Source organism: Scyliorhinus canicula, chromosome 1 (assembly GCF_902713615.1).
Source record: "Scyliorhinus canicula chromosome 1, sScyCan1.1, whole genome shotgun sequence".
NCBI lineage: Eukaryota > Metazoa > Chordata > Chondrichthyes > Carcharhiniformes > Scyliorhinidae > Scyliorhinus > Scyliorhinus canicula.
The window spans coordinates 165,794,020-165,811,601 of record NC_052146.1 but is presented as its reverse complement, the minus strand read 5'-3'; the positions used below and the strand labels follow the sequence as shown (position 1 = coordinate 165,811,601).

At 47.4% G+C, this 17,582-nt stretch overlaps 1 protein-coding gene across 1 annotated transcript in view; it reads right to left on the bottom strand.

The window, feature by feature from the left end:
* The window catches only part of LOC119962406, a 94,070-nt gene extending 78,196 nt beyond the window's left edge, over positions 1 to 15,874 (bottom strand). Inside the window, exons 1-2 of the mRNA XM_038790393.1 lie at positions 15,713 to 15,874; positions 7,106 to 7,428 (exon numbers count right to left, since the gene is read on the bottom strand). Coding sequence (XP_038646321.1) covers positions 7,106 to 7,428; positions 15,713 to 15,874 — 485 coding nt within the window. The remainder of the gene's footprint in view (positions 1 to 7,105; positions 7,429 to 15,712) is intronic.
* Positions 15,875 to 17,582: the final 1,708 nt, after the last annotated feature.

Here is a 17,582-nt window from a genome sequence, read left to right as displayed (position 1 = left end):
TACCCAAAACCAAATCCAAAGTGGCCTCACCTCTTGTTGGCCTGTCAACATATTGTGTCAGAAAACCCTCCTGCACACATTGTACAAAGAACGACCCATCCAATGTACTCGAACTATATCTTTTCCAGTCAATATTAGGAAAGTTAAAGTCTCCCATAACAACTACCCTGTTACTTTCGCTCTTTTCCAGAATCATCTTCGCCATCCTTTCCTCTACATCTCTAGAACTATTAGGTGGCCTATAGAAAACTCCCAACAGGGTGACCTCTCCTTTCCTGTTTCTAACCTCAGCCCATACTACCTCGGAAGAAGAGTCCCCATCTTGCATCCTTTCTACCACCGTAATACTGTCCTTGACTAGCAGCGCCACACCTCCCCCTCTTTTGCCCCCTTCTCTGACCTTACTAAAGCACCTAAACCCCGGAACCTGCAACAACCATTCCTGTCCCTGCTCTATCCATGTCTCTGAGATGGCCACAACATCGAAGTCCCAGGTACCAACCCATGCTGCCAGTTCCCCTACCTTATTTCGTATACTCCTGGCATTGAAATAGACACACTTCAAACCACAGACCTGAACACTGCCGCCCTCCTGCGAAGTCAAAACTGTGCTCCTGACCTCTCTACTCTCAATCTCTCGCACCCCAAACCTACAATCCAGGTTCCCATGCCCCTGCTGAATTAGTTTAAACCCCCCCAAAGAGTACTAACAAATCTCCCCCCCAGGATATTGGTGCCCCTCAGGTTCAGATGTAGACCATCCTGTCTATAGAGGTCCCACCTTCCCCAGAAAGAGCCCCAGTTATCCAGAAATCTGAATCCCTCCCGCCTGCACCATCCCTGTAGCCACGTGTTGAATTGCTCTCTCTCCCTATTCCTCATCTCACTATCACGTGGCACGGGCAACAACCCAGAGATAACAACTCTGTTTGTTCTCACTCTGAGCTTCCATCCTAGCTCCCTAAAGGCCTGCCTGACATCCTTGTCCCCTTTCCTACCTATGTCGTTAGTGCCAATGTGGACTACGACTTGGGGCTGCTCCCCCTCCCCCTTAAGGACCCGGAAAACACGATCCGAGACATCACGTACCCTTGCACCTGGGAGGCAACATACCAAACGTGAGTCTCTCTCGCTCCCACAAAATCTCCTATCTGTGCCCCTGACTATTGAGTCCCCAATTACTAATGTTCTACTCCTTTCCCCCCTTCCCTTCTGAGCAACAGGGACAGACTCCGTGCCAGAGGCCCGTACCCCATGGCTTACCCCTGGTAAGTCGTCCCCCCCACAAGTATCCAAAACGGTATACTTGTTACTCAGGGGAACGACCGCAGGGGGTCCCTGCACTGACTGCTTCTTCCCAGTCCCTCTTACAGTTACCCATCTATCTCCAGTCTTTGGTGTAACTACTTCCCTGAAGCTCCTATCTATGACCCCCTCTGCCTCCCGAATGATCCGAAGTTCATCCAGCTCAAGCTCCAGGTCCCTAACACGGTTTTTGAGGAGCTGGAGTTGGGTGCACTTCCCACAGATGAAATCAGCAGGGACACTGACGGCGTCCCTCACCTCAAACATTCTGCAGGAGGAGCATTGTACTGCCTTCCCTGACATCCCCTCTAGATTAAAAAAAAAAAAAACAAGAAAAAGAAAAAGAAAGGAAGAGCTTACCTGATATTACCTCAAACCCTGATCCCGCTGAAAGGTAAGCAAATTTAAAGGCACTCACTCACCTTCACGACAGGCCCCTGCTCCCGCTTCCCAACCACCGTGGGGTGGGGGGGGTTGGTTAGAGGAGGAGGTAGGGTGGGAAACACTCACAAAGTGTTTCGGGTTTAACTGTCACTTGCCAACAGCCCCTCCACAAACCACCTTCAACTTAGGCTGACCGCACTGCACGTATGCAAATTTCCCCAGAACAGCTGATCAGTAGCTCTGCTCTGCTGCCCTCTGCTGGTTGCTTGCCTTTACTCAAACTCCTTGGGTCTTCTTCGCAGGTTCACCTTCAACTTAGGCTGACCGCACTGCACGTATGCAAATTTCCCCAGAACAGCTGATCAGTAGCTCTGCTCTGCTGCCCTCTGCTGGTTGCTCATCATGAGCAAAAGTGAGATCTTCCCATTACACCCGCAGGTGGGGGGGGGGGGGGGGGGGGGGGGGGGGGCGCAGCACTAAAGGGGCTGCCGTTCAAACAAGCCCGACACAAATTCCGCTACCTGGGGATCCAAATAGCCCATGACTGGAAAGGGATCCACAAATGGAACCTCACCAGCCTGACGGAGGAAGTTAAAAAGGACCTGCAAAGATGGAACACACTCCCGCTCTCCCTCGCGGGGAGAGTCCAGACGATCAAAATGAACGTACTGCCCAGGTTCCTCTTCCTGTTTAGATCCATTCCGATCTACATCCCGAAGGCCGTTTTCAAAGCGCTGGACAAACTTATCATGGCGTTCGTATGGGGGGGTAAAAATGCTAGGATCCCAAAGAAGGTCCTACAGAAAACAAAATCCAGGGGGGGGCTAGCCCTCCCGAATCTACAATTCTACCACTGGGCGGCAACAGCCGAGTGAGTAAGGGGATGGATCCAGGAGCCAAAAGCTGAGTGGGTGCGTGCGGAGGAGGCCTCCTGCATGGGGACCTCCCTTCGGGCCCTCGCCACGGCAGCACTCCCATCCCCACCCAAAAAACACTCCAGCAGCCCAGTGGTGACAGCCACCCTCCAATCCTGGAACCAACTGCGGCAGCAATTTGGCCTGACCAAAATGTCGGACAAGGCTCCCATCTGCAACAACCATAGGTTCAAACCAGCACTGACTGACGCCACCTTCAAAAGGTGGAGGCAGGACGGGGGGACACTGACAGTCAGGGACCTATACACGGACGACAGGATCGCAACACTGGACGAACTGACAGAGAAATTTCAGCTAGCCAGGGGGAACGAGCTACGGTACCTGCAGCTCAAAAACTTCCTACGAAAGGAGACAAGGACGTACCCACAACCGCCACGACAGACACTACTGGAAGACCTACTGGACGCAAGTATCCTAGAGAAAGGGAACTGTAGCGACATGTATGATCGACTGGTAGAAAGGGACGACACCGTACTGGACGCAACAAGAAGGAAATGGGAGGACGACCTGGGGATGGAGATAGGGTGGGGACTCTGGAGCGAAGCACTGCATAGGGTCAACTCCACCTCCACGTGCGCAAGGCTCAGCCTGACGCAACTAAAAGTGGTACATAGAGCCCACTTAACGAGAAACCGTATGAGCAGGTTCTTCCCGGAGGTGGAGGACAGATGTGAACGGTGCCAAAGAGGCCCGGCCAACCACGCCCACATGTTCTGGTCTTGCCCCAGACTTGTGGATTACTGGACAGCCTTCTTCGAGGCTATGTCCAAAGTGGTGGGGGTGAGGGTGGAGCCATGCCCGATAGTGGCGGTCTTCGGGGTTTCAGACCAGCCAGATCTATTCCTGGGGAGGTGGGCGGACGCCCTTGCCTTTGCCTCCCTGATCGCCCGCCGTAGAATCCTGTTTGGCTGGCGGTCAGCAGCACCGCCCAGAGCTGCAGACTGGCTGTCCGACCTCTTGGAATCTCTCCAAATGGAGAAAATCAAATTCGCCATCCGAGGGTCAGACGACGGCTTCCATAGAACGTGGGAGCCATTCATGCAACTGTTCCGGGACCTGTTTGTGGCCAACGTACAAAAGGAAGAATAGCCGGGTGGCCAAGAATCAGGGGAAAATGGACGGGAATCGGGGGAAGGTAGCCGGGGGGGGGGGGACCAAACTATAAATAAATGCCTATAAACATGTGCCTCGGCCATATTGGGGAATGTAAAATATGTATGCTGGCTAAAGGGGGCGGCCACAATTGTTGTTATAAAGATGCTTATCTGTAAATATACATGTTAAATTTTTGTGTTTTCTTTTTTGTTCTCTCTAATAATTTGTAACTTGTCATATATAAAACATGAAAACTCAATAAAAAAAATTTATAAAAAAAAACTTAATGCATTATGATTGCTTAATAACTCCCAATTTTACATTTTAGGGAAGCACGGTAGCATTGTGGTTCGCACAAATGCTTCACAGCTCCAGGGTCCTAGGTTTGAATCCCGGCTTAGGTCACTGTCTGTGTGGAGTCTGCACATCCTCCCTGTGTATGCGTGGGTTTCCTCCGGGTGCTCCGGTTTCCTCCCACAGTCCAAAGATGTGCAGGTTAGGTGGATTGGCCAGGCTAAAATTTGCTTTAGGGTCCAAATTGCCCTTAGTGTTTGGTGGGGTTACTGGGTTATGGGGATAAGGTGGAGGTATGGGCTTGGGTAGGGTGCTCTTTCCAAGAGCCGGTGCAGACTCGATGGGCCAAATGGCCTCCTTCTGCACTGTAAATTCTATAATAATACATGCATTCTAACTATAGTAAGTCAACCAAATATTTCACTCCTTTTGATATTCCCGTACCAGCCTCCCCGGACAGGCGCAGAATGTGGTGACTAGGGGCTTTTCACAGTAACTTCATTGAAGCCTACTCGTGACAATAAGCGATTTTTTCATATCGGAGCAGAAGGGCCATTCAAGCCCCTCCAACTTGTCCTGCCATTCAGCTAGATCAGGATTGCTCTGTACCTGAACTTTGCCCATTCTACTCAGGGATGGGAAGCAGAATTGTACCCACTCTCGCAACATAACCCTTAACACCCTTACCAACAAAAAACTATCAACACCCTTACCAACAAAAATCAATTAACAACCTTACCACCCCAAGGGTAAATGCAGACTTGATGAGCTGAATGGTCTCCTTCTATGGAACAAAAGTCTATCAATTTTGTAAGTTTTTATTTATCCTCATTCACAGCTTTTGGGGGGAGAGAGTTCTAGATTCCTTTGTGTGAAGAAGTGCTTCTTACATAGACCTTTTAACAAACTCAGCCTGAATTCTCCAACCATTGCTATTCACTTTTCCCGCCGCCAACATGTCCGCGTGTTGGTTTCCCAGTGGCGTGGCGTCAGTGAGAAATCTCATGAACAAACGGCGGGAGTATAGATTCCTGCCGCCAGCGAACAGCGCGCCACCGAGAATCACGCGGCTGAGGACCAGAGAATTCCGCCTCACATCTCAATGTTGCTAACCACTGATTAGGAATTAAGCGAGTGTGAGCAGCGGTCGCTAGCAAGCCCGCACATCAACATCAGTGGGTCTATTTTCATCTGAAGCATCAATTGGCCGCGACGTCCTGCTGCACTTGAGCCTTGCTTAAAACCAGCTCTCAGGCTGCAGAGCATCTCCTGCAGGGAAGCTACACAGCCACGGCTGATTTTGACAAGCCTCCCATGACACCTTAGACTAGGGAAAGTGGAGAAATATTCTCAGTGAAAAGGGGCAGCAGTGCAAAGAAATAGTGGAACCTTTGATGCTGATTCTGCTGTAAAGTGAGAACAAGGCTTGTATCCAATTTTCCTTGGTTGCTCAGATTGGCTCCACCCTGGTGTACCAATCAGGTTTGGTAGGAAGGAGCAGTAATTGATGCTAGAACTACTAAAGTAGGACTGATGGTCAATATCATGTTTCTACCCCATAATAGCTGCAAGTATCGATTCGCAAATATTTCTCCCTCAATGAACTCACATTTTGACACAAGAGGGGCACATAGGGCTAGCGTCAGCCACGATGCTCTCTGTGGTCTAACCGCTTAGTGATAATCCTGGAGAAGCTGATCCCAGCAAAGGTTCAGTGTCTTTTAGGAACACAGTTCATTCAGCTCCTCAAGCCTGATCCACCATTCAATGAGATCATGGCTGATATGTGAAGTAACTACATATGAACTCTCCTGTGCCCTATAATCCTTAATAACTTTGGGTAAGGAGAATTTATCAATCTTGGATTTAAAATCTAGCACCATAGAGGTCTACAGAACAGAAAAGGCCCTTTAGCCCATCCCTTTTGCACCGGTCAAATACTACCACCTAACTATTCCAATCCCATTTTCCAGCATTTGATCCATAGCCTTGTATGCCTTGGATTGCAACTGCACATCTAAATGCATCTTAAATGTTATGAGGGTGCCTGCCTCCACCAGGCAGCAAGTTCCAAACACCCACCACCTTCTGGGTAAAAAGGTTTTTTCCTCACATCCCCTCTAAACCTCTTGTCCCTTGCCTTAAATCTATGCCCCTTGGCCATTGATCCCTCCACCAAAGAGAAACGTTTCTACGTCCCTCATAATTTTATACCTCTCCATCATGTCCCCCCTCAGCCTCCTCTGCTCCGAGGAAAACAATCCAAGTCTATCCCATCTCTCTTCATAACTAACACTCTCCAGCCCAGGCATCATCCTGGTAAATCCCCTCTTTCCAGTGCTGCCACATCCCTCCTGTAATGTGGATTCCAGAACTGCACACAATACATTAAATGCTCACCAATTGCTACTTGTTGAAGGCAGGTTCAAACTTGGATAACCCTTTGTCTGTAACATTTCCCAATTTCACTCCTGAAAAGTCTGGCTTTAATTTTAAGACCATGTCCCTTGTCTGGACTCCCAAACCAGCAGTAATACATTCTCGAGCTGTCAGTCCATTAACATCTTGAAAATGTTGATCAAATCACCCCTAAACCTTCTAAATTCCAGGTAATACAAACCTAGTTTGTGAAATCTCTCCTCATAATTAAATTCTTATAGTGCAGGTATCTCTGGTAAATCTAGTAAATATACACCACATTCTCTCCTTTAGGTATATGTGAGCACCCAGGGCTGCATCACAGTAACTCTAGGTATAGTCTAAACAGGGTTTTGTGTGGTGAAGCATGACTCTCACTACCCTCTACTCAAGTCCTCAACCCAAGGTCAGTGTTCCACTAACCTTCTAATTATTTTCTGTACCTCTTCATGACATTTTAATGATTGATGTACCTCGGCCCCCAACCCTCCACCACCCAGTCTGTTTAGATCATCACAGTTCCCAACTTCTCACCATTTACAAAGTACCTTGTTGTATCATTTTTATGTCAGATGATGAAGGGAAGACATTCAGAAATATGTAAACTCTAATATTACCCAGAAATAAATTTAAATGACAGATCCTTAAAATGCAAAACAAAGTAAATCACTCACTTGTCAGACGCAGGGTTTATTTTGATGAGCCAGAAATTTGTGATGAAGTTGTTGCAACTGTGAGAAAGTGGAAGTGGGAAGAATGATTCTGACTGATGCACCAAGAGTCCACAACCCTCACTAACTATATGACTCACAAGTGTTGCCGACTCACTTCCAGCCTGAGACTGAGCAAGATTTGTGCCTGTTCCCACTGCACTCAGAGGTTCATAGGTGTGAGATTCAGAGTTAGATGAATTCACCGACTTCTCTCTTGCTTGCAAGAGAAGCTGACTGTGAGCAAATTTAGCATTGTGATGGAGAGCCACATTGTCACCTTTGCCCTATTGAGGAAACAGTACTGGCCATGATGGGCTGGGTATTCACGAGGCATGAAAGTGGTGAGACGCACGTTTGAAGGTGACAGGATGGAGGGAAAGGATAGCTCTGGTGCCAGCTCATGGACAACGAGGATGCACAACTAGATCGACTGTAGTGGAGTGGAGATACCACCGTTGGACTGGGGTGAGCACAGTAAGAAGTCTTACAACACCAGGTTAAAGTCCAACAGGTTTGTTTCGAATCACTAGCTTTCAACGGAGCTGTGCTCCGAAAGCTAGTGATTCGAAACAAACCTGTTGGACTTTAACGTGGTGTTGTAAGACTTCTTACTGTACTGCAGTGAAGTTAGAGGAGCCATTACATAGGAGCAAAAGTAGGCCATTCAGCCCATCGGGTCTGCTCCACCATTCAATGAGATCATGACTAACTTGATCCGACAATCCACATCTCCACTTTCCCGCCTTATCCTCTTAAGCCTCAATTCTCTTGCTGATTAAAAATCTGTCTCACTCAGCCTTGAATATACTTAATGACCCAGCCCCTACTGCTCCCTGTAGTAAAGAATTCCAGAGATTCACTATCTTCTGAGAAGGTACCCTCCTCATCTCCGTCTTAAATGGGTGACCCCTTACTCTGAGATTATGCCCCCGGTCCTAAACACTGCCACAAGGGGAATCACCCTCTCACCATCTACACTGTCAAGCCCTGAGAATCCTATATGTCTCAATAAGGCCACCTCTCATTGTTTTAAACTCCAATGAGTACAGGCCCAACCTACTCAACCTCTCATCATAAGAAAATCCCTCCATACCCGGGATCAAACTCGTGAACCTTCTCTGGACTGCCTCCAACACGTTAGATAAGGCAACCAAAACTGACACAGGTGTGGTCTCACTTGTACCTTGTATAGATTCAGCAAGATTTCCCTATATTTATACTCCATTCCCTTTGAAATAAAGGTCAACATTCTATTTGTCTTCCCTATTACCTGCTGAACTTGTATTCTAGTATTTTGCGATTTATGCACGAGGACCCCAAAATCTCTTAGTGCTGAGGTTTTCTGCACTCTTTCTCTATTTGAATAACATTCAGCTCCTTTATTCTTCCTACCAAAGTGCATAACTTCACATATTCCTACATTCTAATCCATCTACCTGTTTTTTGCCCACTCACCTAACCTGTTTACATTCTTTTGTAGACTCTTAGTGTCATCCTCACCACTCGCCTTCCCATATACTTTTGTGTCATCCACAAACTTGGAATAGTACATTCACTTCCCTCGTCCAAGTCATTAATATGTATTGTAAATAACTGTGGCCCCAGCACTGATCCCTGTGGCACTTGTAAGGGTCCTTCTTGTTTACTCCAATTATTCCCTTATTTCCCTTTTCTTAAATTTTTTTTATTGTTACGTTTTGGATCCATGGATGATTAATGGACATGTGGCTTTAAGGTAAGCAGCCTGTACCTTTATTTCAACCAGAAGAATTTAGAAGCCTGTGCTGGTTTAAGCTGGAGCTTCAGACCTGCTAGCACCATGACAGAAATGGGCTGGGACCCGGTTTAATTGATTTGGCTGGTGGCCGATGAATTGGCCCCGAAAGGCTGTGCTGTGCCTGGTAACAAGTGGTGATTGGATCTGATCCCACTGGAATGTTTTCAGAGCATGGAGGTATAAAGGTCCAGCTAATCTACTCTGGAAAGCTGTTGCTAAACTCTCTCCAGAAAGCCTGCTATGAGGGCTGCAGCTCTCTCCAAAAATAACCTGCCAACTATTTTCAGAGAGCCTGTGGTGAGGGTTCTCTCTCTCTCTTTCTCTCTCTCCAATAAGTTTCTAGGTGTTGTGATCCTGGAACTACAAAGGCCTGAAGATAAACATTGAACTGAAAGCAAGGTTTACATAGTTTACATAGAATTTACAGTGCAGAAGGAGGCCATTCTGCCCATCGAGTCTGCACCGGCTCCTGGAAAGAGCACCCTACCCAAGGTTAACACCTCCACCCTATCCCCATAACCCATTAACCCCACCCAACACTAAGGGCAATTTTGGACACTAAGGGCAATTTATCATGGTCAATCCACCTAACCTGCACATCTTTGGACTGTGGGAGGAAACCGGAGCACCCGGAGGAAACCCACGCACACACGGGGAGGATGTGCAGACTCCGCACAGACAGTGACCCAAGCTGGAATCGAACCTAGGACCCTGGAGCTGTGAAGCGATTGTTCTATCCACAATGCTACCGTGAAGAGAAAGACTTTGCCTCTCCAGGAAAGTTCTGAGTTTGGTATTTTAAAACTGCAAAAAGATCAGTACAGGCTGAATAACAAAGACTTAAAAAGCTTACTGTGAAGAAAGCATGCTAGGAACCATCATCTGAAGTAAAGACTCTTTTCTCTTTCACTTATGTTTTCCCTCTTTTCCACCCCTCTGTGTTTGCCTGTCTTGTGTGTGTGTGTGGTAGATAGGAGGCCAGTTAAAGTAGCAGTTGAGTATTTATTAAAAGTTAACCAACTGTATTTGCTGCATATTTCATTATAGTTCTTGTTATAAATAAACAGTAATTGTATTTAAATTTACAAACCTGTTGACGGTGATTATTGGGCAGCCAAAGGATAAAGACTTCAGGGATGGGATTCTGAGACTAAGTGTTGACGCCCTCGCAGAATTCGTGCACTTTCACGACAGCAAAACTGACGCCGAACCTGGGTCGATTCAACAACCGTGGACGGGTTCGCACCGGCGCACATGGAACACAATCAATTTCAATGAAAAATGGCAGTTCTCTTGACCATCTGGACATGTCTACCTATAAACCTGTAACCCCCTTGGGTAATGTGGTAATGAGGTGACGGTGTTGAACCAATAGCGTTTAGCAAATTCCTTAGATTCCCTGAAGGTGAATTGTGTTCCATTTTCCACTTTCTACAGTCCCTTGCTCAGCAAACAGAACCTATTGGCATTGGCATTACTCAGTTTCAGGGCACCTTTCTTTGGGTAACCATTTTCTTTTAATGTTTCTGGAAAGATCTTCTGTTATAGGAAATACAAAGATGTGCAGGTTAGGTGAATTGGCCATGTTAAAACAAAATTGCCGCTTAGTGTCCAGAGATGTGCAGGTTAGGTTGGGCCTTCAGAGGGTCAGTGCAGACTCGATGGGTCGAATGGCCTCCTTCTGCACTCAAGGGATTCCATGATTCTCTAGTCTCAGCAGGATGATGTTACCTGTTACGGTATCATTCTTCAGATTTAAGGTTGTGAGCTTATATCTCCTCCTCTTCCTGATTGGATTGGTTTACAAAGAATCACTGCAGTGCAGAAGGAAGCCATTCAGCTCATCATTTGTCACTGACCTTCCAAAAGAGCACTTCACCCAGGCTCACTCCCCTGCCCTATCCCCTAACACCACCTAACCTACACATCTTCGGACACCCGTGATCAACATGCCTCCACAGCAAGCGGTCATGCGGGCACTGTTCACTACACCTATTTTAAAACGAGATGGCCCTCCTCCTATATCCCCTTAACCCCACCTAACCTGCACATATTTGGACACGAAGGGCAATTTAGCAAGGCCAATCCACCTAACCTGCACATCTTTGGGTTGTGGGGGTGAAACCCACGCAAACATGGGGAGAATGTGCAAACTCCACACGGATTGTGACTCAGGGCCCAGATTTGAACCCGGGTCCTCAGCGCCGCAGTCCCAGTGCTCACCACTGCGCCACATGCCACCCTAACACATGCACACCCAAGCTAGGAATCGAACCTGGGGTCGTGGAGCTGTGAAGCAACTGTGATAACCACTGTGCTACTGTGCTGTCCACAATTGTCAACACTCTGTGACATTGTGAGCTTGTCCCTTCCAGCAAATCCCCAAATTGTTTTGTGTGTCATGGTGTGCAGAGCCTCAGATGAGTTGACTATCAGCTTTTTATCTATTCTTTTGAATTACATTCACTGGGTACATTTTAAAATGTTGTTAAGAAATTGTCAACAGGCTCACCTAGTTCCTGCCTTAGACTTTGGAATTAACATCGGTGGAGCTGATGATTTGACTTTGGCCGAAGGTGTGTGAAGTTTTCAAAAGTTTTGTCTCACAGGCTGAACTATTGTTTAAGCTTCTCAAATGCCTCTTTGATATCTTCAGCCTCCCAATTCACCCTGAGATGGAGCCATGTTTCTCAGCCTCTGACTGGACAGACGTGGAAGAGGTGGCACCAGGATGGTGTACAGTCAGGAGGGAGTTACTCTGGGGTTCCGCAACATCATGGTATCAGGTCAAACATGGGCAAGGAAACCTCTTGCTGATTACTATGTAACACTGCCCCATCAGCTGATAAATCAGTACTCCTCTAGGTTAAACACCTGTTGAAGGAAGCACTAAGGATGTCAAGGGCACAGAATGTACTCTGGGTGGAAAACCTCAATGTCCAGCACTAAGAGTGGCTTGATAGCACCAGTACAGACTGAGCTGTCCGAGTCCTAAAGGGGATCGCTGTTGTACTGGATCTGCTGCAGGTGGTGATGGAACCAACAGAGGGAAAATCGAGCTCGACCTCAACCCCACCAACCTGCCTGCTGCAGGTGCATCTGTCCATGACAGTATTGGGATAACTGGACATGCCAGGTCCTTGTGGAGATGAAATCCCGTCTTCACTTTGAGGATACCCTCCATCGTGTTGTGTGGCACTACCACCATGCTAAATGGTTGACTTTGAACAGACTCAACAGCGACTCAAGACTGGCGGTGGACAATTAAACAACTCACTGGATGAGGAGGCTCTACAAATATCACCATCCTCAGTGATAGCATATCAGGGCAAAAGAAAAGAGGCGTGTTTCTCCGATTTTGAGACTAAGTGCTGGCGCCGGCAAGGCAACGGTGGCGTTTTACGACTGAAAAAATGGTGCAAAACCACCACTGATGCTCCGTCTGGTGGGGGGCTATCAGGCAGCATGGACCCCCCAGCTCTAGCTATGGATAGGGCCGGAGAATTGCCAGGTCCGTGGCCGTGCATGCGCATGGCGACAGCCTGCAGCGGCCGCGGCTTGCAACATGGCGCCGTCCGCGCGTGGCCCTGGCCTGTCAAATTGTGACCCCCTTTGGCCAGGCCCGCCACCCCCGGACCAACCCCCAACAGTGCCCCCAACCCCTGCCTGCGGATCAGCCCCCCCCCCCCCCCCCTCCGGTGTGGCGGTGCTGGACTTAGTCCCCGCCCCCATGCCGAGTTCCCGAAAATAAATACCACATGTGGCTGACACCGTTGGGAACTCAGCTCATCCACAGCGGAGCATCAGGGGGAGGGCCTCAGGTAACGTCCTGAGACTGTCCCGACAGCGTGTGGCGTACACCTAGAGTACGCCGTTTTGGAGGGGGTGGAGCATTGCAAAAGCGGCCAACATGGATTCTCCAGCTGATTGCCCAACGCGATTTGGGCATCGGAGACCGGAGAATCCCATCCAAGGCATTTGCAGCAATCTTGAAGTAATCGTGCTGAGTGGATGATCCATCTTGGTCTCCTCCAGAGATCTCAGCATCACAGGTGCCAGTTTTCAGCCAATTCAATTATGACTAATTAATTGACGAGGTTTCTTATTAGTTTCTCCTTTCATAATGTTTATTCTATTTTGTAGAAGTGGTGACGTAACACAGAACGAGAGAGGTACAAAATTTATGAAATTATTAACGTACTTTTGGGGATCAAGATTGAGATCAAGAACTGAAACGAGACATAACGTGCAACAAATACATTTATTTGGTTGTAAGTAATTTATCTTATTTGGATATTAACTTTGGAAATAAATGAAGCCTTGTTATTAAATTATTCAACCAATTCAAATATAACCAGCTAATCAATTGAATAAACTAACAGAGCAACATTTCATGACGCAGTCTCACTGTATATCCCCAGTGTCCATCACATCCGGCATCCCAAAATCCATCACACCATCCATCCCAATATCCAGCTTAACATCTAACATCTATCCACAAAATCCATCACACCATCCATATCCAATGTCCATCTCAGTATCCATCCCTAATATTCATCAAATCATCCATCCTCAATATCTATCCCATCATCCATCCCCAATAAACGTCACATTATCCATCCCCATTATCCATTCAATTATTCATCCCCAAAATCCACCATATCATCCATCCTGAATATCCATCACACCATCCATCTCCACTGTCCATCTCAGTATCCATGCCCAATAACTATCCCATTATCCATCCATTATATCCATTCCTAATATTAATCATATCATCCACCCCCAATATCTATCTCACCATTCATCCCCAATATGCATCTCACAATTCATCCCTCATAACCATTAAACCATCTACTCAAGATTCCCATCTCATTATCCGTGCCCAATATCCATTTCCAATATCCATCTTGCCTTCCATCCCCAATATCCATCTCACAATCCATCCTCAGTATCCATCACCTTATCCATCTCAAATATCAATCCGCTCCCCCTGTGTGCGTGGGTTTCCTCCGGGTGCTCCGGTTTCCTCCCACAGTCCAAAGATGTGCGGGTTAGGTGGATTGGCCATGCTAAATTGCCCGTAGTGTCCTAATAAAAGTAAGGTTTAGGCGGGGGGGGGGGGGGGGGGGGGGGGGGGGGGGGGGGGGGGTTGTTGGTTTACCGGTATAGGGTGGATACGTGGGTTTGAGTAGGGTGATCATGGCTCGGCACAACATTGAGGGCCGAAGGGCCTGTTCTGTGCTGTACTGTTCTATTCTATTCTATTCACCTTTCCCCAATATTCACCTCATCATCTACCCACAATATCCACTTCCCCATCCATCTAAATATCCATATCACTTTGTCAACTAATTTCTGTTAAAAATATGTATAGAAACTCTTACTCCCTGTTTTTATATTTCTGGCTAACTTTCTCTTGTACCTTAATTTTTTTCTTCCTTATTAATCTTTAGTCATCCTTTTCTGTTCCTCATATTCTGTCCAATCTTCTGACCTGCCAACTGTCTTTACACAATTATAAGCTTTTTCTTTAAGTTTGTTACTGTCATTAACCTTTCCAGTTCACCATGGATTGTGGACCCATCCCTTTGACTTTTCCTTACTCTGTGCATTCTGAAATATCCCCGTAAATGTTTGCGACTGAAACTCGATTAGCCTATCCATTAATATAATTTGCCAATTCGCTTTAGCCAGTTCACATTTCACGCCCTCATAATTGCCCTTATTTAAATTTTAAAACATAGGGCTGGATTCTCCGTTTCAGTGGCTAAGTGCCGGCTAGGATGGAGAATTCGCGGGAGTTCAACGACCGAACAATTCATAGAGTTTACAGTGCAGAAGGAGGCCATTCGGCCCATCGAGTCTGCACCGGCTCTTGGAAAGAGCACCTTACCCAAGATCAACACCTCCACCCTATCCCCATAACCCAGTAACCCTACCCAACACTAAGGGCAATTTTGGACACTAAGGGCAATTTATCATGGCCAATCCACCTAACCTGCACATCTTTGGACTGTGGGAGGAAACCGGAGCACCCGGAGGAAACCCACGCACACACGGGGAGGATGTGCAGACTCCGCACAGACAGTGACCCAAGCCGGAATCGAACCTGGGACCCTGGAGCTGTGAAGCCATTGTGCTATCCACAATGCTACCGTGCTGCCTATAATTGGCGCTGACCCCTCACTGATTTCAGGACCGGTGAGGGGCTAGCAGCGGCACCGGGTGAAACCCCTGGCTCCCGCACCAAAAAACAGCCCGAGACTGGCAGGGTCCCTGGCCACGTGTGCGCACGGCGATGACATGCAGCGGTCACGTCGTACATCATGGCACCGGCCGTACACGGACCCGACCTGCCATCTGCGACCCCACAGGTCACCCCAACCAGACGCCCCAGCCCTCAGGAAGCCCCCATCGGCCAACAGCACAGATCCTGGCACAGTGTTGCGGCACTGCACACAGTCAGCAGCCACCACACCGGGTTCCCGACTGCTGAGAGCACATGTGTCCTGCACGGTCAGGAACTCAATGACGCCAATGACGCACCAACGCCGTTGCAACAACACAACACGATTACGCCATTTCAGAGGACGGAGCATGGCTGACGTCAAACTGACGCCAGCCCCAATTTGGGCGTCGGAGTCGATTCTCTGCCTGATCGCCGATTACGATATCAGCATCAGGCAACAGAGAAGTCGACCCATAGTCTCAGACCCACTCCTGTCTCCCTCAAACTGAATGTAAAATGCAATCCTATTATGGTCACTGCTACCTTGGGACGCCTTCACCATGAGGACATCTTCATTAATGAGGTCATTAATTACTCCCATCTCATTGCACAATGCCAGCTCCAGTATAGCCTGCTCTCTGGTTGGCTCCAGAATGCACTGTCCAAAGCAATGATCCTGAAAAGATTCAATGAACTCCTCATCTTGGTTACCTTTGCCCATCTGACTTTACCACTGTAGTTTAAAATCTCCCATGATTATCACAGTGCCTGACAATCTGAAATTATTTCTTCCTTTATGCTCCACCCTACCGTGCAGTTACAATTAGGAGGTCTGTACACCACTCCCACAAGTAGCATCTTGTCATTTTCATTTCTCATCTCTACTCAAACCAATCCCACATCGTTATTGTGCTAATACCATTGTTAACTAACAAAGCCACCTCTCCACCTTTTCCTCGCTTCCTGTCATTGAATCATCGAATCCCTACCGTGCAGAAGGAGGCCATTCGGCTCATTGAGTCTGTATCGGCCCTCGATAGGGAACCCCACCTAGACCCATTCCCCTGCTCTATCTCCGTAACCACACCTAACCTTTGGAAACTCAGGGGCAACTTAGAATGGCCATTCCATCTAACCTGTACATCCTTCCTAAAGATCTTGTACCCTTCAATATTCAGGTCCTAATCCATATTCTCTAGCAGCCTTGTCTCTCTAGTGACTATCAAATCATATTTATTTCTTTCTTTTTTTTATAAATTTAGATTACCCAATTCATTCTTTCCAATTAAGGGGCAATTTAGCATGTTCAATCCACCGACCCTGCACATCTTTGTGTTGTGGGGGTGAAACCCACGCAAACACGTGGAGAATGCGTAAACTCCACACGGACAGTGACCCAGAGCCGGGATGGAACCTGCGACCTCGGCGCCGTGAGACTGCAGTGCTACCACTGCGCCACCGTGCTGCTCTATACGTATTCATTTTAATGTGCGCTCTCAATTCATCTATATTGTTTCAAATGCTACATGAATTCAGAATCAGAGCTTTTTGTTTTATTCTTCTATAATTTTTATCATCTCTAATCTCATCTGTTGATTTACTGTTAGATATACTCTCTATCCCTTCCGATCATGGTTTGTTTATCATTCTTCATAAGGATACCTTTCACTTTTGCCTTGTCTCTCTCTCTGGCTGCACTCTTTGGTTTCCTACATCTGCTCATCTTTCCAAATGTGACCCCTTGCCCCCACTATTCAGGTTAAAACTCTCTTTACTTCTCGAGTTATGTGGTTCTCTAGACTCTAGAGCATCAGACCCAACAAGGTAGAGATACAGACTGTCCTAACGGCAAAGATCCCACTTTCCCCAGTATTGGTGCCTATGCCCCAAGGCCCAGAACCCAGTCTCCCACACCAGCCTTTGAGCCACACATTCATCTCAAATCGGATTTATCCTCTGCATGTGACTCAGGTAATAATCTATAGATACTGATTGTTGAGGTTGTATAGGACTTTGGTTAGGCCATATTTGGAATACTGCGTGCAGTTCTGGTCGCCACATTACCAGAAGGATGTGGATGCTTTAGAGAGGGTGCAGAGGAGGTTCGCCAGGATGTTGCCTGGTATGGAGTGTGCTAGCTATGAAGAAAGGTTGAGCAGATGAGGATTGTTTTCGTTGGAAAGACGGAGGGTAAGGGGGAACCTGATTGAGGTTTACAAAATTATGAGAGGTATGGACAGGGTGGATAGCAACAAGCTTTTTCCATGAGTGGGGGTGTCAGTTACAAGGGGTCACAATTTCATGGTGAGAGGGGGAAAGTTTAAGGGAGATGTGTGTGGAAAGTTTTTTACGCAGACGGTGGTGGGTGCCTGGAATGCTTTGCCAGCGGAGGTGGTAGAGGAGGGCACGATAGCATAATTTAAGATGCA